The following is a 27,642-nucleotide window of genomic DNA, read 5'->3' on the forward strand; positions in this document are numbered from 1 at the left end:
CTGATACAAATATTCAAAATCCTCCAAAGAACTGAAAAAGCCAACCCAGCAAACGTCTTCAGAAACAACAGTACGACACAAATCAGAGAATACAAATACTATTTTTTCCCTACACTTCAATTCAAGAGCAGGAAGCACTCCCCCCCCCCCAGAGGACTGTGGGAGTACGGAACCCTGGTATGTTTTTTAAAAATGGCTGAATGAGATCCTCCAATCAATTAGCAACTGAATACCAATTTAACTAGATGGGCTGAACAGTCTCCTCTCTTTCGAAACCTCTCTTAAGGCAAGTGAATGCAAACTATACTCTGGAAGAGAATAATAAAATGACTGTCCTATATCAAAGATTGAAATTGTAATTAAAAATGTGCAGCTGCTGTTGCAGCAAATTAATTTGGGTTTTGGCTGATGTACCAAGTATTAATCACAACATACAGTAGTACTGTTCTCAGGTGTGGCTGTTTTTTGTCAAGTAGAACACTGTAAATGAGTTTTCCACTGTAATAATTGTCAAGATTATTATTATTTATTGCACTTTTCCCCTATCCATGACAATCAAGTAGATGGGCTCCCATCCCAAAAATGGAAGAACTTCTTGACATTAGCAGAAGTGGAAGCTAACCCCCCATATTTTTTGTCTGAAGAAACAAGGTTAAAAATGAAAGGAGGCTATATGGCCCATCTGGTCCTTTTGATAATAAGTAGCTAATAGATCAAGGATCTCATCCAGCTGTTTCTCGAAAGAAGCCAGGGTTTTAGTTTAAACATGGTTGGGCAAGCCTCTTCCATTCCTCCACAACCTTTGTGTAAAGATGAGCCTCCAGTCCTTAGATATAAGTTACAGTTTGCACTTATGACCCCTACTTTGTATTTAACTGCTGATGCTGACGATCAACAAGAGAGAGAGTCTAGGTCACCCCAAGCAACTTGGTTGATCAGAGACCCCATTCTCTTCAAAAGAGAAAAAATGTCCAATTTTACCACTGTTCCAGCATACCATTACACTGAACACTAAGAAATAATGCCTGATGGTGCCAACAGAAACAGCCAAATAAAACAAAGACAGACAGGAGGTACTCTGTAATCTTTCACTGTTGCCGACTTCATTCTGTGACAGACATGTGGAGTGTGACCTTGATGACACCCACTATGTGAAAAGAAATGCTCAGTCAGCAATCGAATCTGCCATTTTGCTTAGCCTTGCCAGCTGGTGCACATTTCGTATATTTTTCTACAACTAAAAGGCAGGCCAGCAAAGGCTTTCAATAACACCAGAAGCAACTGATAAACCATGTCCTTTAGAGTTCAGTGCTCTACGATCCAACTTCTAAGGTGTGGAAGAAGATTGGCTGTTATCAACTAGCTCACGATACATTTGCAGAAGAAAACTGACAAAGGAAAGGAGACTGCTCACTGGGAAAAAAATCTCCTCTACCATCCCACCTCCCAACTCAAGAGTCAAGACTATTCTAAAGTCAAAAGGCTTTCAAAACAGGCACCTTAACTTTTTTATATAAAAAAAAAACAAAGAAAACACTAAGCACATGGAGGTTACAAACATTTACATATCGGAACGAGGCACCCGAATTTATGACTAAACTCATTTATGAGTTCCCTTAGAAGACAAAGCTTCAAACCATATCTGAAAGATGGACTAAGTTCTGTTCATCTGAGAAACCCGGACCCTTCAGGTGGTGGATAAGCCAACCAATTACCCACCACCTTTACAAAGCCAAAAGCATTTTAATCATGGCATTTGGCCTAGCTTGATGCTGACAGTTTGAGTCGGTCATTCTTCAAACTATCAAAACTATCTCAGTGCCGGGTTGATCAGAGCTGCAGAATCACAAAGAATGAAATGTCTTCCTGTTGTAGATACAGAACAATTACCAGACTCATACATAAAAACTGAAGCTAAAAAGGAACTGTGATGAACAGGTTAGACTCTTTTGATTTTGTGGTGTTACAGTTACACATGGGCAGCACGGTAGTGCTGCCTTGCAGTGCTGGGACCCTGGGTTCAATTGCAGAGCTGGGGCACTATCTGCATGGGGTCTGTATGTTCTCCTCAAGATCACGTGGGTTTTCCTGCAGGTACTCCAGTTTTCTCTAGTAGTCCGAAAACAAACTCCTAGGTTATTTGACGTTAGAGAAATATTGGCCGTAGTTGCGAATGTGTGCATGTCTGTGTTTGTGTGTGCCCTGTGCAGGACTGGTATGCTCTCCAGGGTGTACCCTGCCTTGTGCCTGCTGCTTGCAAGATAGTTTCAACACCCCCATCCGTAACCCTGAATTAGAAGAAACGTTATGAAAATACAGGAATATACAATTACAGTTTCTACTTGAATGTGTTTGACCATTGTATTGTGCAGCAATCAATTTAAAACTTGAAAGAACTGTCATTTAAATTAGGACAAAAGAAGTGAAGAAACAAACTTCATTATAGCCAAGAAATTCATCAGACTAAATTATGATTCAACTGAACTAGAAAAATACTTTGCAAATGCAAAACCTGCCAACCCACAAAGATCCTGCATTCAAGTAGATAGGAAAGCACTGTGGTTACAGTGCTAGACTGCCGTTCTGCAGCAAAAGGAAGTGCTCGTTTTTTAGTTCTCTAAAGATAGAATACCGTGTACGAAAGGGAACAGAACAGAACACCAGTGGGTTTGCAGAGGACGGGAGAAAATAATTATGATCTCAATGGTTCTCACACTAAGCAGAATAGAAAGAGTGAATCATTCATTGCAGAAGCAGATCATTCATGCCACCAACTTCAAATGAGACTGTCTGAATAAAATGAAAATGGGATTTCACCAAGTTAAAACGGATCCCATGCTTCACACAACATAAAAGAGGACCATAATTATCCATTTTGTACAGTATTTCCGCACTCATGTGATACAAATGTCACTTTTCTGTGCTGGCATCCACATGATGAGGACAAAAAGGCTTCAGGACATACCTGTAGACACGTATGCCAACTAATATGCTTGGTGTTGTGTTGCAGCTGTAGCCATTCTATAACAAGGCTGCCCATTTTCAGAACAACCGAGCAAAATGTTCACTGCTGAATGTTTTCACTGCCATAGCATTTAGTTGTTCAGGCACAGCAAGACACTAACCTGGTTCCCTTCACCCCTTCTGGTGATTAATGGTTTAAACCTTTTTAGTGTCCTCCAGCACATAAGAAAATGAAAAAAGACATGTTTATAACACACATTACAAGAAGAAGAGAAAATACCAGGGCAAGCAAGGATAATTTTATTATGCGACAGATTTTTTTGCTGGTTTGTCAGCACACATCTCTGCATTCTGAATACCAGAAAGCACTGCACCATGTAACCAGGCAACCATTACATTAAATAAGAAACATCTCCTGTCTTTCCACACTTGCTGCTAACCCTGATTTTTTAAATGAAAAAATAATTGGATATTTATGCATTTTTATTTGGCATGTTATTTGATTATGTCAAAACCTCAAAACAGCCAAAAGCAAAAGAACTCCCGAGTCCAGCTTGCTGCTGTGCTGTTTTCCTAATTCGCCTTGCAAGGCCACCCATAATAAACACAGTGCAAAAACTGTCATATCAGTCAACAAATGCGTTTTAAGTAATAGCACTTTCTCTGGTTATTGTATTGGATGTAGTGAGTTTTTCGTGCTTACCGTTCTCTTAACATTCAGAAAACCTGACATTTAAAAGCCCAAAAAGCAGAGTGAAAAAAGGTTCTTACATCTCACAACTATGAAGCACTGGAATGTAGTGCTCCAAGACCCATCAATATCAAGTGTATATTTATAGCTACAGAAAACCAATCTGATTTTCACAAGAAGTCATCATTGAATAAGAACAACTGCTTAGGCTTGAATCTATGGACACATTAGACATGACAAAGCTCAGGCTTGACCTACTTGGCTGAGGACCGACCACCTGGCTGTAGGTCAAGGACATCCAGCTTCTCCCAGAGAGAAGCTGAGCCAGAGGCATCTGCACAGGTGCAGGAGGGATGCAGAGACGACCGATAGAAGGAAGAGAGGAGCTCACTGTGGTATTTATAGCTTTTTGGGAAGCAACGCCATGGAATATGATTACAAGTAAGCAGAGCGAAAGGAGAATGTAGCTACAGTCTTCCATACAGACTTTCGTTAAAATCTACATTTATGGTCCTAGCAGGGGAGGGAGGGGTAAAAGGCACAGAAGAAGCGGCAAGACTTTTAAATCAGTCGTTTCCCTTTTAGAAGCACACAACTAAAAACAGCAGACGCATACACATCAATGATTTAAAGGGAATATTCAAAGCCAGGAAAAGACTTATTTTATTCAAGTCTCTTTTACACTTCACTTACCACTTCTTACATAAAGAATCCCATCTCCCTAAGGCACCCATTAGATCACTACAATCATGTTACATATTGTAATGGTGTATTAATACTGCATTCACTTTCACATATTCCAGGCATCTTTAAAGTATTTAATGGTGGTGGTTATAGGAAGTATTATGAGGTACACCATACACAAGGCACCATACAGAATCGCATATATAAAACTAAGCAAAATAAACTACAAAATAAACTACAGTTAGGCTGCAGTTAAAAAAAATAAAGAAAGGGATGTTAAAAGACCTCTTTTAGAATATTGTATACAATTACGATCACCAGGATATAAAAAGATGCTCTGGAATCAGATGCTCTTAATCAAGCTTAAATGAATGTCCTAGATTGGCAGAAACTCTAGAATACAGAGGACCATGTGGGGGAACCAATCTTAATATTCAGAGCCTTCCCAGGTGCTGACAAGGTCCACTCCAGGTGGAGTGGAATTCATCAGTATCAACAGTGGGACTAACCAGAGGATACAAGTGGAAGCTATGTGAAAGTGCATTTTAAACCGAGAACAGAAGGCACTTATCACACAATCTTGTGTGAGTGTGGAACAAGGTACCCAGCCATGTGATAGAAGTAGATACCCTGGCTCTCACCAAACAGCTGGATGAGATCCTAGCTAATACAAAACAGGCCAGATGAGCCCAACGACTTCTTCTCATTTGTAAACGTCATATGTTCTTAGAAGCAGACTTAAATTGCCTATTATATACTGTACAAACAGTACAATAATGGTTCTCTTAGCTTGACTTTATATCATATTACTGTTAAATAAAACCTCTCAACTCTGGGTTCACCAGTGGCCTTTAAAGAACATAAGCCATACTGTAAATATATTTTTTTAAAGGATCTATATTTAGGACATGAACAAAACAATAACTTGATCGATAACATCTAACCCTTAGTCAAACAGTAACACACTGGCATTCAGTCAGGCATAGAATAAAAAAAAATCATTAACAGTGGCAAAAAAATGTTAACCTTCCTATAAAATCATCAATGCAATCCACAGTTATTGAGTGTCCTAACCCGCATTTAGCTACATGCTTTTTCTAAGTCTTTCAATGACTGCAACTTGTTTTCATGTTAAAGAAAAACCAAAACAGAAGCAAAGGTGTTATTCCAATAACTGTTGCTCCCAGCAGTATATCTGTATGTGACAGTTGGATTTCCACGCAGAAAACAGCCTCCAAGACACACGTCGGGCAACAAAAAGGTCAGATATGGACAAAAATGAGTTGTACGCATACAAAACTGCTGAAATGGAACTGAACTAATTAGAAGCGCACGCTACTACTACTGCTGCTGTCACTTACAGTCCAGCAAGCTTCCTGTATGAATTTATTGATGCAAAAGATCTCATGCCGTGAAGCAAATTACCAGCAGTTTTCCAATATTCACACAAGAGCACATCAAACAACGTCAACAGCAAAGCGCGGCACACTCAAGGCCAGCATGTGCATCGCTGCCGCCTGCCCTGTGATCATCTCCCACATCGGCTGGATCCGCAGCAAAAAAACCATGTGGCAGGAGAAAAGAGGTGTAGCTAACAAAATGGGTTTTCTCCCTGAAGGATAAAGAAGACCGGGAATTACAGCCTAATTTTCCACCAAGGGATTTTAAAAGTTAATCAAGTTAACAGTATTAGTGAGACAAACTGCCTGCATGCACTTCAAGAAGAACTTCCATGGGAACTGTACTTATTCTGGACACCTGGCACAGTAAGACTGAGCTTTGTAGTAATCTACAAATATAGTTTCCACCAAATTCATTTTAGTGCAGCCATTTTACCATACACAAATAATATAAATAGAAAAAGTCCTACTTATCATTCTGCCTTTTCAGCACTGGGTTGCTACATTCAGCATGGCTCGGGCTTTTGCATGTTTGTACTCTTCCCAAGATCATTTTTCCAGACTAAAGGAAATTTAATTATTATTAATGAGCCAAAGAAAATGTAACTCCCCATCTAAGACACTGTGACACTTCAGGATCAATACTGGAGCTTCCAAAACTAGATTCACAGAATGCAAAGCAATTATTTTCCCCATTAAAAACTACCCTGCATATACCCCCCACCCCCCCAATCAATAAAGAAAATCTTTAGCATTTTAAGAAGCTGTTCAGTTTGTCGTGGTTCTTTTTGTTCAACCGGTCAGTGTAATTATGTACATCTGTGTTCAAAGGAAGCTTCATTGTGCTTTCAGTCCGACATGAATTACTTTGCCTTTTCCATTCCCTTCCTCATCTTGGAGACCTTCTACTCCAGCTAGTGAGATGCCTGCCTCCTGAAGCCGAAACACTCACTTTAACAATCTTTCCTATCACAATCCATCGCATTTACACTGCGACAGGAAACCAGTATGAATTAAAAAGCCTCCCCAAAATCAGATGTTTATCCAACTGCTAATTAAACAACCTTTCTGATTTATGTATAGACGTGAGTCATGGTTTCAGATTAAATAGAAGCTAGTTAAAAATCCCCAGCCATTCCAAAAAAGCTCTCATTTCTTTTATCTGAAAATCTCAGCCTAGAATGAAATGGAACTCCAGAGGGAAAGCAATGAAACTAGTTAATTCATCCCTTGTGTTTGCAAGGATGTGTGGGACGATTCACAGCCCCTGAGTCATAACACAGGTGTCATGGGCATCTGTCATTTCAGAAAGCCCTGTTTATCCCTCACCCTAGTGAAACAAAAAACCTAATGGGGAAACTGCATGGTACAATTACAGAAACCAGATTTACCATTGTGCAAACACTCCTGGATGACGAATGACCCTTCTTATCACTTTTCCATCATGTGCTGAATTTTGAAAATGAAGAACCATAGATGCATCTCCTGACAATTTCTTGGAGCATTCTTAGCACCCTTAGTTATTTGATCATTGGGCTGGATTTTCTAATCTTTTAAAATGTTGCAGGACAAAAATAAAACCATTGATTTCTCATCACTTTCTCTTACTTTGGCGAACAAAATGTCCCAAAAAGTAAGTTTTCAGATGATCTGCTTGGGGCCCAAGATAATGGATCATTTCTGCACAGCATTTGGGACCCCACCCTAAAGCTTTCCCACATAAAGTCACACAGAATAGAGCACTCAGGAAAAAAACAGGTGTGGAGAGATAAAGGGATTCAGTGATCTACAAAGCTATCTGAAGGCAGAGGGTGGCAGAGTGGCACTGCATCTCCAGAAAGACATTCACCAGTCACCTACATTCCCAATCCCTGGAAAGAATTGGTGTTGCCATGGCAATGCATCCTAACAGTGAAAAGAAACTTTGCAACAGCCAGGCCTCTGCATGAGCCAGTCTATCCACGCCTGCTCATAAAAGACACTCATTTCACTACCTTTCCTCTTGAAATCTAGGCCCACCTACAGGCCAGCAGCCCTTAATCCTACTCAGATGTCTGACATCCGAAGACTTAAAACAGGCGTGGTAATTCTGTATCGACAAACATCCTGGAGGTTCGTGAGGACTGAAAAAACAATCTGAGACGAGTAATTTTCTAAGTTCTTTCAGCAGCTGTTTAAAATCGTAGTCATTGAAAATGTAATACTGAGTGCGTCAGATTTATATTTTAATATTCCTCTTTTTCAGATTTAAGAAAAACCACAAACATTAAACATGTCTAAATAGCAAGAATTAGACATTTGCTGGCATTATTTTGAATGTTCCTACTCCTGCAGGAGCCCTGTAATATTGTTCTCAAGCGACTGCCAGATTTTCAAATGGTGGCGAGTCAAAGAAAATGCTAAACACTAATCACTGCAGCCTATGATAGCCCCCCCCCCCCCGATGGAGATTTAGACTGAAATAAGTGGATTCTGAATCACACCGAACCGTATCCCGTGCCTACACGTTCGTGCAAAAGTCTACAGATGAGTGCTGGGCACGGCTCGCTGGCCTCGTGAATTTACAGTGGATCTGAAATTCAGCCCCTCTGTGGGACAGATGGCACAATTGATTAACTTGTTTTTGTTCAGAAGAAACTTTCTGCCACAAATAGTACCACTTTAAAATTCATACAGTAAAGCAATGTTTTGATTTTTTTGAAACTGGATATCTCCAGTAGGTGTATTTGTTTTGGTCATTAAGCAGTTTTATCGACTTAAATCCCCTAAGCAAATACAAACCCACCACGAACTGACACATTTGTGATTCACAGACGATTGAGGGGCAAAGCTTGGACTTTCTTCTGACCCAAGTGACCCATGTCACCTTAAAAACAGATCTGGGGTCTAAAACAATACACTAAACCCTGCACTGTGTCCAAGAAGTCACTCAATAAAGGTACAATGTAGAGCTTTACCTTGGTTTTTCCAACATTGTGCAAAAAGACATCCCACCTTACAAAAAAAGCCTCTTTAAAGACTATCTGTATAGACATTCTCTTTTCAGCGGTCCTTGGCTAATTTGGAGCCACTGAAAAGCTTTCCAGCATTTCTTTCCTCAAAAACCCTTAAGTGAAAGGTCTGAAGTGCTCTTCCACACACACAGACTAAAGTACAAACTCCATTCGGCAGAATCCTTTATCAAATATTAAAAAGCCCAAGAGGATTTTGAATTTTATTTTAAGTTTTGAAGGTAAATGCATAAGGAATGAACTGAGAAACAAAACTGGTCTACTTTAACTCTTCACTGGCTAGCTTTCATGGTAACCTATTTTTCCCCCTATGCAATGTGCTTGTTTTCAGCTCAAGATTAATATAAAGGCGTAATTAAAAATTAAAGCAAAATCACACACAAACTCATAGGCTCCCTCACTCTAGACAGGAAGTGGGTTAAGATCAATGTACTGTATAAATGCTTTCCAATCCTGGAAACTCTACCTCTTTAGGTTTAGGAGCTTGCATAATTACACCGGCCCACAATTTCATATGATATACCATGAAAGGCACTATATAAAATAAATGTTATTAAAGTAATTGAGATTGGAAAGAACGAGATCCAGAAGACCTATTAGCCCAGGATGACAGATGTGTTATAAATGGATATGATATAATTTCTATTTTCAGGTAATCTATTTTCTTCCCAGGCAAAAGAGAATGCAAAACATATTTTGGTGTTGGTTCCCAGAATAAAAACAGAGGCACAATCGCCGAGTGAGCACCAAGGCAAGTAAACTAGTAAATAGTATTTCAAGCTTGAAGTCCAATTGGAAACTCAGGTGAGAGACAACAAAGAGCCCAAGAACAGGAAAGAGATCTACGATAATCATAAACACTTGTTTGTTTGTTTTTTAATTTAATGTAACCTGATGAGTAAAGTCAGGACCTAGACGTATCCCTTTGATGAGAGCTGGTGTTCAGAACAATTGGTCATAGCTTGAAACCTGCAGGAAAAAAAAAGAGGTGCATATAACCCACCACCACCAAATCCATTATCTGTGTCATCAATACACAATATACTGTAACCTGACAAAGAAACTATTAACTGTACAGACTGCTGCTGTCCATTTCCTTCCCTCCACCAGCTGTGGAGGACTCTTTGTGATTCACTGCCATCTTTCTAGCGTTGATTGCCTTTTGCCATGAATGCTGTTCCATTAGTTCTTAAATCACAGCTCAAACTTCAAAAGAGAAGTGTCATTGGTGCTCCTGAGGTACACTAAGAGTGGACATCTTGTTGGTACAACATGAAACTAGTTTATGCCCAGGATGTGGTACAGAAAATGTGAACAGCAGGCTTTGTCCTGTGAAAATCCGATAGCAGAACTTTTAAAAAAAGTGTAAGTCATTTGAAGATGATGCAAAGTTCAAGAGTAGTTTAGCATCTCCTGTGGCATCCAACTCCACACAACTGCTTCCTTGATTATTTCTCTTCATACTACTGTATATGCACTGAAATGAAACAAAAGGGATATAATGCTGCTTCCATTAAGTATTAACTGGTCGAAAGCTTTGGAAGACAAAATAAGACCATGCAATATTTTGGGGTATTTCTAAAGCCCCAGCACTCCTTGCAAATGTTATTGTGGTGAATAATTAAACTAGTCATGTTACTTGCTTTGTTGCTACATGACATCGTTTGATCTGCCTTTAATAGCATGCAGATCGCTGAAGACGTCAGGTCCTTTAAAAGCCTTCCAGAAATCTGTCGGCAATATAGTATATATGGCTGCTTGTCTTTGTTTGATGAACCGACTTAACTTCAAATCTGTAAACAAAGATCACACACCCACTAAGAAGCACAGCAACTCAGAAAAATCCCTACCGTGATTCTGTACTACAGTGAATCTGAAATGTAAGGGTGCCCAAGGACTAGTTGAAAATAAAAGTGAATATTCAGTCCTGCAGTTCCAGCAAAGACGTTTTGCCAAAATGTTTTGACCGGCAGAGGAAGGGAGGAGCCAATTTTGGAAATTCAAATACCGAAATACAAGAAGTAGATAATAAAATGAAACACCAAAGTAACTTCACTTAATAGGGTGTGGGATCATCATGTACATTCAATACCGTATGAACATGCTGTTGCACACAGTCTACCAGTCTGGAATTCTGCAGGATGGATACGGAACCATTTTTCCATAAAAAAGTCCAATACTGCCAAGTTGATGGAGCCAGAAAAGATTGGCCTGAGTCACACTTGTGTGTTAGACCTTGCATTCAGTATATAGTACTTAATGTCCCTCAGGACGCTAACCCAGGTGTTTCTATTTTATGTCCAGTACCTGTAAATAATTATTAATAAAACTGCACCATGGAATGAAATGTGTAGGACTTAGGAAGGAAGGAAGTGCATGTTCACCCTTTTTCGTTCAAATATCCATTCGTTTTTACATTTCCAGTTCACCAACATTGAATCACTAGGCCCTGACTGTTTTAGCTGAAATAGAAGCCTTTGTACAAACCTGCTCACTTCATCAGTAAAACAACATCTAATTTACACCAGACAAGAGCCTTAGTTGGTTCCGGAATGAGTTAAAGTTTTAAACAGAAAGTTCGTTTTTATAGTTTAACCCCCACCCTGTTTTTTTTAAAAACTTTTGTGCATTCTACAATTCAAACGAGGTTAAGAAGAAGAGCAGCCTGCCTCTTGTACAAGTCCAAATGATATTTTGATTAATCGGGATTGTATCTACTAGGAAAGAGTCACCTTAATCCAGAAAGGAACAGCATTTTTCATACTCACTTTACCAATTTTTTTTTTTTTTAATAATGATGAGCCACTGAGCTCTTAGAAAATCATATCTGGTTTATCACTTAATTGCATAATAACCCAGCAAATAATACCAAAGAAAACTGAAGCACGAGCATGACTGCCAATTGTTTGCCTACCAAACCCAATATGAATAATGCAAAGATGGCGTAGAGCAGTTTTACTGTGTTGATTGGAATACTGCTTCTAGTGACAGCTTCATGTTTTTAGACCCAGAAAAGATAAAACAAGCAATTTCAAGTGGACTCCCTCCACACAGACTACATATGGGACGTAGGGGAACTCTAAAATCACCTGTCTCTTTTTTCTATGCTCTAGCACATTGCTGGCACACCACGGGCCTTATACCCACATATCCTGCAAGACTTTACTTCCTTATATATCTTACAAAGTGAAAGTTGTTTTTAACAATGGGCAGTGTATTGATTCTACCTCACAAAACACTAATCCACACTTCAGCTATTGTCTGCATCTGTGTTACACAGACTTCTGCAACAGGAGTGTCACATAAACTACAAGCTTCAAACGGTAACATAAGAAAAAAAAACTTGCAGTCTTATACAGATTTTGCGACCATCAAAGGGGTTGAGCCAAGAAACAGTAAAAGCTCGGTTAAACATTACATCAAACATATAAAGAACTGTAACAGAAACACTATTAAGTTAATAAAGGATACATTAAATGCACACTCCACAGAAGGTTTCTGGTGTGAAATGATCAATGTTTACCCAAACCTCCAGAGAATCAAGCTATAAATTCAGATATAAAGCTCATACATAGAAAACATCTTTAATGCCCAAATCTGAAATAATTAAACAGTTAAACCCGAATTGTAGCATATATACAGTATTCAATATCAAGTACACCAGAACAGTTTGGACGGCAACATTTCAAAGGAAAAGACCGGCTTCTTTGAATAAACAAATAAAAACCATGATTGTGACAAGACCTACTATACACTCTAATGCATGGACACTAGAATACCTCTAAAAAGATCACCTCAAGTTTGAATCGGTATGAATTAGTCTGCAGATAGAAGCTCAGGCCGACACAGCTATGGGATCAGGCACAGTATAATTACCTGACTTAGACAAAGGGAGACCCCAAATGCTTTTTTTTATATAGATGGGGGCCTCCCCTTCATCACACTGTATCACGAGACTGAGCTGTATCTAGGTAAAATGCTATTTCAGGAACTTTGCTGCCCACATCCTCGTAAAGGGAGAAACCAATGCTCTCAGAGATACGATACCACGAAATTCAAGCAGGTTTTTATATTCGTCTATGCAAAACCCCATTTCAGCACAGTCCACCAGGCACTGAGGATAAAGGCTGCTCACCGAGTTCCTCCAAGGATCAGTGCAATTTGTTGCCAAACCAGTGGCATAAAACTCCAGGCACATTGCAACACACTCTCCATTAACTTGAGAGACCTCATTATTGATTGAAGTAGACATAAGAAGATAAGAGTCACAAGTTGTCTTTCAGCTGGCTACACTTAATTGTTCACTAGTTGCTAAGTGATCCCCAAATCTTGTCTGGACACTTCCTGAAAGCTTTTCTTTTCCTGGATTTAAAAAGGTCAGCTGTTTAAACCCATTCAGAACTAAGCAGTAGCAGTAAGATTTTGCCCTTTATATTGGTTAATCAGTTAATTAGGAAATGTCTTGAGAATGAGAGTCAGATGATCCAGGAATGAAGGTTGTGTTAGAATCACTAAATGCAGGCCCTGCGCATGCAAAAAAAACCAAACTTGATCTTGAGTACAAACCATTTAATCTTTTTATATTAACTGGGCCAGTAATCAACATGGTTAACTGCACTAAGCAGGGACACTTAAGCACGAAGCGTCATCATTGGAAAAACTAAAGAATTCATTAACACAAAAGGTGTGGCCTTGGTTTTGATGGAAGTGGAAGAGGTGTGAAGTACCCAACGGGCACTCCGATATGCAGGTACTTTCATTCAATTTAGCGAGTAGAAACTGGAGTGGTGTCGCTTGAAAGACTGGCAGTCCAACTAAAATTGGACTTGTCCAATACCGGCAGGTATTGACAGGTAACTAATAGACATTTCCGCACACGGGGGTTCGATGAAGTTCCAAGTAATCGGCTACTTCGTTTTGCACTGCTACCTCAGCAAAATCAGGCTAGACAAAACCCAGGCTAAATGATCTCGGTCTAACTCGATGCTTTTTCCCCCTCGATGCCTCAAATGATACGGTTGCAGAGTGAGAGAATTAGTCGCCATTACCTCTAAATCTGCCTTACGCCGTGTACGCTGCTAATGTATCCTTTTTGACTTAATCGTCTAAGGAGTGTTAGATAATGATCACCAAAAAGTTAAAAAACTGAATGGAAACAAAAATAAAGAATCGGCAAGCATTTAATAATGAAGTGGGGGGAAATGGCGCAGGCGTACGAATTTTAAAGTCTCCAAAAAGTGTCTTGCGTGCAATTGTACTGAAAAATACACCCACGTTTCAAAGGTCTATTTATATGTATATATATATGGGTCAGTCAATGAGATGTTAGGTTTTGAAGGTATAAAGAGGATTTCATTCCTTTAGTTTTCCTACTTAATTTCTTGAGGTGGCAACGCATCTTAAAACTACTTAGTAATAAGAATTAAAAGATATGTAAATGTTTGATTGACAAAAACAAAAATAGGTGTGCTGTGAGCTGGAGTCGTCCAAGCACAGCGACAACAGAAATGAAAACGAAAAAGGGTTTCGCTGCCTCCGTGAACAGTTCACCGCTCGGAAAGCTGGCGGATAGTAAATTAAATAAAAACTTTTAAGTTCTTTAAGTACTTCTTAAAAAAGGGTGACATGCTCTCCGAAAGCCTCGCAGCGGGAGGTCTGACCAACTAACTGCTTACAGGGACATCAGAAACAAGCTGTTTTACACACCACGAAGGTTTTAACATTTCAAAAGCTTTAAATCCATACAGTCCATGACGCGAATTAAAACAAAACAACCGAAACGGACGAATAAAAAGAAGAAATAAGCGCATATGCGAATAACGCATGGAAAATCTTACGCGTGAGAAACCGTGTACTAAATGACACCTAATTACATTTCGTGGTTTAAGCATTAAAATGCATCAACAGCAACAGAAAGATAACCATGACTACTACAGGCAAATAAACCCCACATAATTAGCTATCCCCCTTTCAGGGATTAATGAATGATTAATTAAATACGAGCTACACTTCATCGTGCCCCAAATACCTCAAGCGTTGACGCAGCCAACGCGAGACCTAAATGTTAGATGAAGAAAAATGCTAGAAAAATTACAACATAAAAATACATCTCAAAACCAAAAAAAAAAAATTGACACAGAACAAGCTGCAAACCATAAGAAACAGACTTCTCACCGTTACACCACTGGAACGGGTGCATCAATAAATCACTGATACTTCTCGGCGGTGGGAGAAGAAATTGTTTATAAACAAAGAACCCCCACCCCCAGTTAAGCAGCTCCTTCAATTCGCCACACGCTCGTCAAGGTCTATACATGGGGTAGATTTCTCTTTTTTTCCCCAGTGCCGCGGAAGTCGTGAAACGAGAAAAAAAAAGCTGCAGTGATACACCTTCTTGAATATTACACTCCTAAGACAACAGGGGGTAAAGAAAGGGAGAGAAAAAAATATCCGAGCCCGTGCTGTAGTTGTTATCGCCTCTCACGATAATTCCGATATTTTTACCTAGAGTTACTGTGCTCGTGGAAAGGTGTCATTCGATTTGTTTAGTGTTACAAACACCATCGATGATCCAGTTTCCTTTTTTTTTTTCCTTCGGCTATGAAACAGTCTTTTGTTAACACTCTGCACTCGACTCCGCTTCGGTATCAAGTAACAGCCAGTACTGACACACACAAAAGCTCGTTTGCTTTCTTCTCCACCTCCGCCCAACGGCGGGTGAAGGGCATTCTCATCAACCAATCCTCCCCTGCCTATTGTTCATCTTTTGCGTGGAATGTCCTTTCACGGGACCCCGCCTTCAGCAATGTGGGGGTGAACTACTGCTCTTCTGTTAATCAATTTATCTACAGTTATTAAAGGCTGTACATGAGTCGCTCGGACGTGTTAGGTCAGTAGGTATGCAAAGCGCTACTTCTTTGTTACCACTCGCGCAATTGTAAAAAGTTCAGAAGAAGGATTATTCTGTGCACCAGTCTAATCAGACTTTTAGATGGGAACAGAACAGAAGTGTTTACGGTATAACTATAATACAGATGTTAATTCAAACGTTTTTATTTTTAAAACAGTCTCAATTTCCAAATGCACTTTACTTAAGAGTAAAAGTAACTAATAAAATCACACACCGGAGGGGAAAAAACAGTACATAATTTAAGAGCAAATGAGCACAAACTCATTCCCTCCACAAACTAGTATTTGACACATAGTTGTACAGAAATACACTTGGAAAGAACATAATTTAATGCAAGTACTTTCTAACACCACAGTCCAACCTTTTTGAGAACACATTTTAATTATTTTGCAGTAAACATAGGAATAAAGTAATAAAAGTATTTTGGCAGCTTGTTATTGTTACAGGTTTAGTGGAAATGCAGTGCATTGGCTATCATCAGAAATGTACTGTAGTCATCAGGTTAGCTATTTTTCCATAATACCAAGTGACCAGCCTTAAAATGGCAACATTGTGTCATCATAAAATACCCAAGAAAACCAACTTTTGCATCCCCCATTCTAAAATACAGCCAAATAGTAAAGAGTAAAAAAAAGTACATGTGTAAAGATTAAACCAAGAAAGGCAGAGTTAGTCTGACCCTGCTAGTTCTGCATCCCTGAGTTTTAATGAGTCACCCCACATCTCTGCTGAATGAGAATCATTGCTTAGACAGAGTGGCATGTTTGAGAGTACAAACGTATTAAAGACGGAAGTGTGCACACAACTATACTGGTCAATCCCAAACTGAACTTCTGGAATAAAAAGATCCCAATTTTATGGAATGGAATTCTGAATTGCATGTCTCCTTTTTGCTCCATCAAACTGTGTAGTTGAGACCTGAGGAAGTGCAGACTGAGGATATCTGAGTTCTGTCTGGGTGTATCAGAAGAAGTAGACCTGGTTGTAGCTGGTGAACGCGCTAGTAAACATGGGAACATAATTGTACATCAGTGCTGCCTCTTCATCTTCAGGATTGGAGAAGTGATGGGAACTCTTCCTGGCTGTTATCAAGACAAGAGGGGAAACTTCACGTCAGATTCAAGTCACATTTTACTATGTACTGTAATATTACTGAGTCTCAGCACTGATTCACAATGTTCACTTTTCAAAGCTTGAACTTTGCAGTCGAACTTTCTATCCATTACAAGTCAAATGTACTGTATAGCACCACCAGTTTCTCATCAATGTAATTGAATTATCAATTAATAAGCTTGTTATACCAAAATATTACAATAGAAAGCAGAGTAAGGCGTGTTATATGAAAAAACAAATATTGGTGTCTTTGAAACATCCAACCCTATTGCCAAAAAACCACATGGCTCATGTGATTCTCTCTTTCAGATGTGCAATATCCCTTTGTGTTATTCTGCAGACAGACAGTGCTGTGATCTTTCCTCTGTCACACATTACATAATTTGGTGCCATTTGGATGTTTATATGATCAAAGGTCAACCAAATCAAATGGTGCCTGAGAGCAGAATTGACAGCTGAAGCAGAATTGATCACTGAAGAAGGTAAACAAAGCACAAACACTGCTGTGTAAACCGGAAAGCCAGAAAAAGAGAAGTGTGAAATATAAGTAAGAGTTTGTTTTCTGAAGGAACTGCACAGGATGTTGACTAATCTTACTCTTGGAGTAAGTCCTCATCGTGTCTGCAGCAAGTGCTTAGTAATATGAAAATTGGCCTTGGTGTTTGTGTGTGCCCAGCAATCAAATGGCGTCCCATCCAGGCTGTACCCTGCCTTGCACTCACTGGGATAGGCTCCTGGATACAGAAGTTAGAAACTGAATGAATGGATAAAAAGGGGCTTGTCTACATCTCTGAAAAGATTTTCACACTTTTGCCCTTCGAATCTTTAATTGTTCTGTTTTCTTGTTTCTCCAAGTCACATGTCTTAAGACAATAATTACATGATGTAACAGAGAAACACAATTTGTAGTATAATTTCATTTTATACCACGCTGTGAGCAATATTAAAGAAGGGTTTTCAAATAGCGTGTGTCATCCTCCAGTGATTGAAGCCACTATGGGACGCTTCAAGATAAAAAGCAGTTCCTATGAATGGAACAGCAGGAAAAAGAGAGTGGATATTGCCAGCAAAATGTCCTTCGTCTTTCTCCACAGTGAATAAGCCAGCTCTTAGGAAAACAGTCTCCCCATACTGTCTCTCCAGTACTTAACCAATTTTAATTTACTTGGCTCCAAAGCCTTGGATGTAGTCAAAAAGTCCTCGAATTAAAGAAATTCACACTTTTGTCATTGGTTTACTGTGTGTGCTTCCATGCATTTGTGCTTCAAAGTGCATCCAAAAATAGTGTTAGAGTAACCACCTAAAAAATAATCTGAATTCCACAAAGAGTGCTCCCAGAGAAAGTGATCCAGTGAAAAAAATGTTTCCTTACGCATTCTGTTGTAGTATTTCTCTTACTTTTATCCCTTCAAGCTCTGCAGACAATATCCGTTTTGTATTGTGATGAAAAGATCTGGGCTGTATTCTTCTTAGATGCTGTCACGGTATGAATTCTCAGGTGACAGCTGACATGCCAAGCATAGGGAAACTGCTTTATTTCCACATGTATTTCTTCTTTCTGACTTATTCCATTTCCTTTGAAGACTATATCTACTGATGCACCATAAAAATGAAACAATCTAAGTTTTCATAAATAGGTCATCGGGCACATACATAATTATCCATCCATCATCTGAAAGAAACTTAGTCCTGGATGGGCAATTTACATTTTATATAATGAGCAGAGAGGTTTGTTAATTGCTTGGGCACTACTGTTTATTGGGATAACAAAATTCTGAGCTCAATACTGAAGGATTTTTAACAGCAAAAGAACAGCCCAGAATGAAATCGTTTTAGAGAGAATAATGGGAATCTTATGACGAAGAAAGGGCAATGCTACATGAATGAAACGCATCTTTTACTGGGCCGTTTCCCAAAGAAGAAATCAACAATATGCCTCAGAATGAATAAAGACAGAGGTTTTGGATTTTATCAAAAATGTATGAGCTAAAATTGCCAAAATGAGAATAAAATAAAGATTCATTTTGATAAACCATTTAACATGTCAATGGTTTGTATGATTTTAATTAAGGCAAAAAAAGATTAAAGATATGTGCACATGCAAAAAGCAGTTGAAAAAGCAGGTGGTCCAGAGAAAGCAGGAAACAGTCATCTTGGTAAACAGGCTACATCCAGAAAGGCACACAGTCTGGGTGTATCAGAAGAAGAGATACAGTGGTTGTAGCTGGTGAATGTGCCATCACACCAGTCTAGGACCATCACACCCATTTAATCCATCCGTGTTATTGATATCAGGCTGTAGTGGCTACAACACAAGACATTCTAGGGAAAACCAACCCATCCAACTGAAGGAAAATAACCAACATTCTCAGATGTCAAGGGGTAATGTTAGCATCTGAGAAATGAAACTGTAGACCACAAAGCATCTGGGGTGGCAGCAGAGGGAGTGGTGAAACATGTGTTTTTCCCCAGGGATAAATGCCATTTCATGTTTCCCAGACCTGACAGAAGGCATTACATTGCTGAGCCCTGTGTTGCTCAAGCCAGCCTGTGGGTTCGGATGGAGGTGTGATGAGGGGGGAGGAAACTCCTTAACACAAGAATGCCTCTGGGCCAGACTGAGGGCAACTGTACTGATCAGCAATATACTGACCAAGTCTTTGACCCACCAGTTTAGACTCAACCCAGTCAAGAAGTACTGATTTTCTAGCAAGATCGCACAGTGCGAGAATTACAGTGGAAAAACTTCAAGAAAGCAGTGTCTGATCTGAGTCCAACAGAATACCTGTGGGACCAATTCACCATTGCCATCAACAAGAGAGCATTTCGACTGCACAGCCTTCGCCAGCTGGCACAGGAAGAATGGCGGAAAATCCGATCTGGCCAGAGACTGGTCAGGAATACACGTACTGTATACAGCTCCAGGATTCCATTATTGCTCAGGGAACACCAGTAGCAATTACAGAACATTTTTTTTTACGGTGGTGTGTCCTGTTTCACACTGAAAACTTATTGAACCTGTATTTTTGTCACATTTTCTGCAATATCCGTTTTAAACACGTGATAGATTTGAGAGTTCTATTTTTTTCAGTGCTTGACATCATGTGCTTGACATTGAGTGTACCACACTGTACTTTTATACCCATAGCCCATTCATACATACATAAGCAATTTGGATGAGTGCATATTTAATATAAGTTAAGTGATATTAACTTTAAAACAAAGTTCGCAATACCGTTATATTTTATAATCAACGAAAACACTAGTAAATACTTTTGATTCATCTGTGCAGTTGTGCCTTTATACTGTATTATGTTTGCATGTACGACAATATGCAAATGTTTTATAATACAAAGATCTCTATATGTTCTCCGATAGTGCTTAAATCTCCTTGTATGTAACCCAAATTACCTTCATTGACAAAGAACTCTGCCAGTAAAGACGACACTCGAACTGCATTCCTCGAATGTGGATATTGCACCTTTGGGTCCCATTCGAACCGATTGACCTCTGGGTGCCACTGGACTCCATAAAATGGATATTTCTTTCCTAAGTAGAGGATTGTTAAAGAAAAAAATTAGTTACGTTATGTTGAGAGGGTCTCTGTGGACTTTGTACATTTTCTGCTGACGCTGCAGTACTTTATAAGGTGGACATCCGGAGCTGGTTTGAACTTGAATGAAGAATGCTGCACACAAGGGCTATTACTGTATGTAATTCTATATCGAGTCATATAGAAACGCATGCTACGAAACTAAGTAACCAGTTGTGTTAAAAGAAGTTATCTTTGGCAAATAGGGAAGAGGATTTCAAGAGCGTGATCTTGGAATGCTGTCAATCTAATAAGCAGAGGGAAGCGTGGTAGAGAACAGAAAAGTATATTTAAGGACAGTTCTAATTTAATCACTTGGAGAAAAATACACCGAGCAACTCTGTGTGTTTCACTCTCATGTGCATGAAATAAATACGTCTTTTAACAGACTCCTGACTATCTTTTAAGAGGAAGTGGAAAAATGTCTCCAACGGTTTAGGTAAAATGTATGTATTGAAGGCGCCAAACCCTATCTAGTAGCATGGGAAGAGATCATGACAACTGAATCACAGCCCAACAGTGTGAAAGAGAACCATAGGGTACCAGCCATTTCTAAAAATTCAACATTATGACATTATTATACATTTCAGAATAGCCAAAAGTTCCGCCTTGCTTCAATGCAATGACATGTTCAGAAATCAGGTCATGTCTTAAGTACGTATTTCATCAACACATTTGTAAAATATTGTTTTTCCCTTTCATTACAGTGTGTTACTGCTCCTTCATTTTACTGGCATTTATGTCTACTTGGGGAGAAAAGGGAGATTGCTATATAATATTAAGAAAGGTGTAAGCTTTTTTCATGACTTTATAGATTGTGAGCAAAGTTGACTTGACTTCTCTATTCACATTCTAGTCTTGAAAATTCAAGATCAAGTCGTGTTTATTGTGTCACAATATTTTTACAAAACTCAAATTACAGTTTCATTTTTTTCTGTGTTTAAACAAAACATTATAATGATTTTCTTGGAATAATTATACAATATATACTTATACTGTATTATTCTTTCTTCTAGCATTAACTTCAACATCATAACAGCTCACAGTGAAACAGAACTGCATAAGCACTTCACGAAATTACTGTACCTTCCATTGTGGAAACGAACTTCACGCCATTTTCTGCTATGTTTGTGGACAGGATGGAAAAGAATTGTTCCAATTTTTCATTGCCTTTAAATGTCTGTGAAAACAAAACCATAAAATGAGGACACACAGCTCTCCAAGATCAGCTTCAATACACACTTAATAATAGATGAACTTCTCATCTTCAAAATTTGATTTACTATCTGCACAATGTGCAACACAACTCAAAGGTCAGTGATCAAAAAGAAAGAGACAGTGGGGATATATTCATCAGCAACACTATGTTTCTTTCAGTTTTGACTGTGAGAATTAGCACAGCATTGTTTAAGTTTAAACTGAAGCAGATTCCCTCTGAGTGTCTCGTCCTCTCTGGCAAAACACTACCCAATCCTTGGACATTAACCTCAAAAGTCACGCCATAGTGATGGAAATTTCCAGTCAGCGGCTCCTGGGTCAAAGCCTTCAAAGTTTCATGTGGAAAATTCTCAAACACACGGCTGGATTTTGCGGCTGAAGAGGAAGAAAAAAGAAAATGAGATAATTAAACTGATTGGCAACAGATTTCTTTCAGCTAAAGTAGGCTGGTGATACAGAGTTTCATTTGGTACTTACAGCCAAAGCACATTATAAGATAAGACAAGAGAGGTACAACACATTAAAAATAGAAAATTGAAAATATAGTTTTTTATAGATCTTGGAAAAAACTATAATGCAGCAATAGGCTTTATATATTTAGCTATGTCAAGGCACACCTATCCCCTTACTGAAAACCCTGCTGAACTAATTTATCATTCAGTCATTTTCAGGAAGCAAGCTTGTTGTGTGCCAGCTAACTGCTGTGAGGAGGTTTATGCTATCTCTAAATATAAAATCCCCAATGTGTGCACATTTCCTCATTTTATTTTTTCAGATAACAGAGTGGGAGTTCAAAGCAGGCCGTTCCTGCAAATTTTTTAACACCTTTTTTAACACCTCTGTGACTTTTCAGACCTGCGCAGATGCATGGGTAGTAAGGTCACTCAATGCCTCACTTGATAAGGCAGTCTAGCACTGTCTGGAAAAAAAAACAACACTGTAGGCTTGCTCGAGAGACGAACTGGTACATGTGGCACCATCTCATGGCAGAATGCAGTATTTTTGTCTCTTTTTTTCATGAAATACAGGGATGACAGATAAGTTGTATGTTCTAAGAAAAAACTCATTAAATGATTTTACCATAATATAGGCTTTCTACTTAGAGCTCTTTCTGTGCCATCCCTGTGAAATGTTCTTCATTCTCAAAAATCAGTTCATGATTCTGACAGATTCTAAGATTCAACAGCTGGTCAAGTCAATTTTCCTGTCATTGAGTTTCCATTTCACCAGAAAACAAACTCAGGATATCACACAAGTAAAGCACTCTGTGTTACTGCAGGAGAGGTACAACATTCATTTAACAAAAGAACACATTTTCAGTGAACTGGCCGTTACATACACTTTACATGCACCTGAAGTGAACAGATATAAGCTAATGGGTTTAGAGAGTCAATCTAAAAAGAAAAGCTACACATCTATTAGTTTAACTTATTTTTCAATTTTTTATGATTTTGCAACTACAGTAACGTGCATATTTTTGTTGTAATTTTGTAGTAAATCCCCTTTCACAGGAGTGAAGAGGAAGGAGAGTGAACGATCTTCTGTTTAGGTCACAAAGAATATCTCCTCTAAAAATAAAAAAACTTTTAAAAAACAGATAGCCAAAACTGATTGTTAAACAAGATGCAAGGGCACAGCAATCAGTTGTATGAAAGGTCATGCTTAATGTGAAAGTGAAAAAGAGTACAGCCTAATTGTAAAGAATAAGAAAGTCCAGCAAGTCTAGTCCTTTGATCTGCATACCGGTTGTCAGGTTGAGAGGCAAAGCCAGGTTTTCTGCAGGCGTCTTGGTTAGGAGGTTCTCTTTGGCTACTAACACAGTCAGTAGCTGGTGCCCCAGACATGTCCCCCACATGGGAAAATAGTCTCCTGAGTCATAGGCCTGGACAGGACAGAGAAAACAGCTTCTAGAATTAAAAGGTCAGTTAAACAAGGTCCTTGCAAATAGTAAAATCATATTTGAGCTAAATTAATAGAGGAATTCTCTTACACTATACTGTATTGTAAGTAGGGTGTTTTTATTTTTAAAACGACAAAGTTGTTGTTCTTAGAGTTAAAATAATAACCACCAAACACCGGGAAGCGGATTATACATAAAGACCATACTGTGCAACCACATTCATTTGCCATTTAGGTACCAAACAAAAGGCAAAACTAGATCCTGTTGTTCCCAGTCCTGCTCCTGGTCCACACAGCTGCTGCTTTTCATTCCAGCCTGCCTTCATCGGATAACTGAAGACCTACTTGATCTAAGAAGTTGCTTCAATTTAGTATTTGCATTGTGTTTCTAGTCACAAGTTTGGGATTTTATTTCATTTACACCACACATGTTTATGAGCTGGGAACAAACAGTTAAAATATATCTTAATATGATTAAGTCAATGAAGGGTTTGATTGTGTAACTGAAGGCTTGGCTGGAACAAAAACCAGCAGGTGTGGGGGTCACTAAGAGCAGGACTGGGAACCACTGACTTGATAAGAGTTTGTGCTGCACCAAAATAACAAATATGAAGAAATGCAAAACTCAATGGTTTCACAACAAACCCTCAAGGCAAAATGAAAGGTGTATCTCAGGACTTTCCTTGTGTGAGATGGAGGGGGACAGTGATGAAAGCATGTGTGTTCTCATATTGAAAACCCTCGTTCTGATATGCAACAGATCTGCTTACCTTTAGAGCCAGCTGGTAAAAAATGATAGCAGCTTTTGCAAAATCTGAGGTCTCTAAATCAACAGCACCCCCAATAAACAGCATCCTGTATGAGAGGAAGAAGAAGATTTGTCTCCACAGTTTACAATAAGCACACACCACCAAATGTTTTTTGCATTTCTCTTAGTTTTAAAACCCCCAAAGGATGTGATGAAACTCATGAGGCATCTTAAATATCACACAATTTTATTAACTCACCAGCAGTACAACGTTGTGGGAGCCAAACGATTCACTACGTGTTTTACCTATTTCACAAGCTGGTTGTGACTTGGATTCTCCACACAGCAGCACATGAGTGGCTCAGCACTGAAGGCCAATATAATCGTTAACTGTCAGGACCACCTCTTGCACAGTGACCCTGAGCTCAAGGAAGCCTCAGGGCATCAATTTAGACCACCTAGATTTCAGTGCAATAGAACCAAGTTATCCTTTATTCCAATAGCTACTAACCTGCTTAATTTTTCAACTGATTGATACATTTTACTGTATTTATTTTTTATCATGCATGTAGTGTAGGTATCTATTTCACACACCGATGACCTGATTTCTTCTATATTGTGCCAAAAGCTGCTATGTATTTTTTTATCTTATGCATGCATGTTACTTACTTGTTAATGGTTTCATATTGTGTTTAATGTGTGAGGTAATGTGTTATGGCTTGTACCTGTCTGCAAAGCAGATTTCCCATGTGGGATAATAAGGGAAGTAGGTACAGTAAGAGGGGGTGGGGCTAGCGTTAATCAGCCAGGGCTTTCTCGGGTCATAGTGAAACAGAGACCCCTGTGATCTGTGATGGGCATCTGCAGGCTCGCAGTTAGAGAAGCTCAAGAAGAATGTGCCTCTCCTCCAAACAGCACTGCACCACCTCTGTATCACTGGGGAGCTTATAATATTTATCAAGAGATGCACGGCTCAACGTAGGAGCAGGTCAGAGTAACATGTCTCCACTTCTTAATTCCCCATTGTTGATATGGGGATTAATATAAGGACACAATTAGCTGTTCCAAATTGCATGAGTACATGCAGGAGTAATCGCCGACATAATTGGCGATTCTGCATTTGTCATAAAACAATCGCCTGTTGCCAGGAATAAGTAAACCAAAAGGGACAGCCTGCCAGAAAACGCTGTTCCCAGCAACATACATTTTTTTTGTCTCTTTGTGTTCCCTCTTGCATCTGTCAGTAACATTACTGATTTAGTAACTTAACCAGGTCAATTGGTTAAGTTGAATTAAAAAAAAATAGACTTTCTATTATGAAAATCAAACACAAACAGGCTTGTATACCACTTAACAGCATATTCAGTTAAGAATTGAATGAAAGAACAAGACAAGTGTGTTGTTTATTATTAGTCTGTTCAGCTTATTAGTGTTATCACCTGCCTTTCAGGTATTGTACGTCTCAAGAAATTTCTATACACATACCCATTTATTGAATTGAAGATCTTTTCATAGTCAGCAAATGTCAGATTCAATCTAAATAAAAAATACAGAAAAAAACAACGTCACTGACACACTCCGAATCCAATTCAAATCCAATTTTATTAATGCTTGTAATGTACATAACACATTCTGTAGTACACAAGTAGAGTCCTCACAGCCTACACATTACTGGAGAGTATCGTTTTACCTGACAGGCATCACTCTGCTCCCAGCAGACTCCAAGTATTTCACATACGATGCGGGGATATATGTCTTTCCATAGGGCTTCATTTCATCGTCTACTACTTCCTGGGTCAAAATGCCTAATGAGACAGGAAGACCATGGAATGTGGTTATAAACCCTCATTTGAGCACTTCGATATCCTAATGTTTTCTATTTTTCTTTGGATAGGGCTGGGAGGAGCATTTCATTACCCTCATCACAGTTTTGATTCTCAGAAACATCTAACAACTGTTCCTCTTGTTCTTATTGTACTATGTCTTTTCTCACATACACACACTCCCTCAAAGCAGTTTTCAAATGCTGAATTGCCATTCCAGCCTGTTGTTGTAATATTGTTTGTTTTATGGTTTCACAGACTCAACTGCCTACCAATCAGTATTTACTGATAAAACTGTAAAAGTTTTTTTTTCCTTTAGAAAAAATGTTACAACATTGTGTTAACTACTGGGACACAATCCCACTTGTGTAAACTAGTTTCTTAATTTACAGGCCTTGCGGGCAAACAGGTTGAACTGCAGAGTGATGTGAGGGTCGTAGCATTTTCCAAAACAAGATATAACAGTTACTTGGATAATGAACAACTAAAGTAAACCAGGAAACAGAATAAATGTGATTCTTATGTCTCCTATTTTATTAAAATGTTGTGTTCCCATGAACAATTTCTTTATGCTTTGTTTTGTTGTCTGTTTAATGAACTTTAATGAACAGTTTAACATCCAACTGAATTTAAATCCAATTTAAATCAGTTATGGAGTGTGAATACATTTCCTTAAATGAAACCACCTGAACTTGTAAATTTGTCAGCAAGCATGAGTGAGATATTGGGGTTTAAGGAATTTTCAGAAAGTGGACAAGTCAAGAATCTTTGAAAGAAAATGGGCTGCACATCTGTCCTGTATGAAAAATACAAAAAAGTCGAAGACATCGTGATTAGTATGTCAAAACATAATCAATGCAGTCTGCAAAGTTTGAAACCTCCCATGCATACATTAAATACATTAAAACGTATTTTCTCCTAAAATCAAATTAAAAGAAAATTAACTTAACATTTCTGCACTCCAATAACACTTTTAATAATGAAACAGTATTATTACATTTAGGTTTATTGTAGCTGTTTTGGTCTTATTCAATATTCATTAATCGTGAAAAACAATACTGTGTATAAACCACATTCGTACACTGCAGCACTGATAGACCGGTACCTACCGATAATCGGTCTGTCGTTGACAGGATCTTTGAGGTACGCGGCCGGTAGGGCGTCACACACATAGCCGACTGTCAGGAACAGAAGCACATAGAGACCGCGCATTTCTTTTTACCTCCTTCGTTTCAAATGCCTTGTTAAAATGTTGAAACCCGAGGTATTGAAATCAGAGTCTGCAGTTACTCTCTCCATAAAGCAAAGTGGAGCGGTTCGAAGCACAGCCGAGGCACGTGAACCCGTGTGCGGGTGACGTAAACTCGGGAATATCCTCGGTATCAGCTTCCGTTTCTGCTTTTGCTTTCTGTTCCGTTTTGTCCTTCAGCTCTGTCACGGAAAACAATAAGGCTGACAAATATGATTGAGAAGTAATGCTAAATAAGATCCTTTTCTCTTTTTACGGAAAGAAGTAGATATTAGGTACTTCTGCATACCGAATGTTTTGTTCAGTGAAGTCACTAAGGCCGACACTGTCCTGTTGGCTT

At 38.9% G+C, this 27,642-nt stretch overlaps 2 protein-coding genes across 4 annotated transcripts in view; both read right to left on the bottom strand.

Moving 5' to 3' along the window:
- The window catches only part of rnf122 (ring finger protein 122), a 32,443-nt gene extending 16,967 nt beyond the window's left edge, over nucleotides 1-15,476 (bottom strand). Inside the window, exon 1 of one of the 3 annotated variants that reach the window (XM_088624205.1) lies at nucleotides 15,255-15,476. Coding sequence is in view for 2 of the 3 variants with exons in the window: in XM_088624204.1 (XP_088480330.1) it covers nucleotides 14,925-14,949 (25 nt within the window). In the remaining variant the exon portion in view is untranslated. The other 2 variants (XM_088624204.1, XM_088624203.1) reach the window with 2 other exon arrangements.
- A 309-nt stretch (nucleotides 15,477-15,785) lies between these two features.
- gghl (gamma-glutamyl hydrolase like) lies at nucleotides 15,786-27,423 on the bottom strand. The gene is made up of 9 exons (XM_088624202.1): nucleotides 27,163-27,423; nucleotides 25,921-26,035; nucleotides 25,716-25,766; nucleotides 24,253-24,337; nucleotides 23,327-23,465; nucleotides 21,852-21,958; nucleotides 21,452-21,545; nucleotides 20,185-20,322; nucleotides 15,786-16,742 (listed from the first exon to the last, which is right to left on the bottom strand). The coding sequence occupies exons 1-9, from the start codon at nucleotides 27,263-27,265 to the stop codon at nucleotides 16,624-16,626; spliced, it is 951 nt and encodes a 316-aa protein (XP_088480328.1). The 5' UTR covers nucleotides 27,266-27,423; the 3' UTR covers nucleotides 15,786-16,623.
- Between the last annotated feature and the right edge of the window lie 219 nt (nucleotides 27,424-27,642).

The sequence above is a fragment of the Lepisosteus platostomus genome, chromosome 3 (genome assembly GCF_059453375.1).
Source record: "Lepisosteus platostomus isolate fLepPlt1 chromosome 3, fLepPlt1.hap1, whole genome shotgun sequence".
Classification (NCBI taxonomy): domain Eukaryota; kingdom Metazoa; phylum Chordata; class Actinopteri; order Semionotiformes; family Lepisosteidae; genus Lepisosteus; species Lepisosteus platostomus.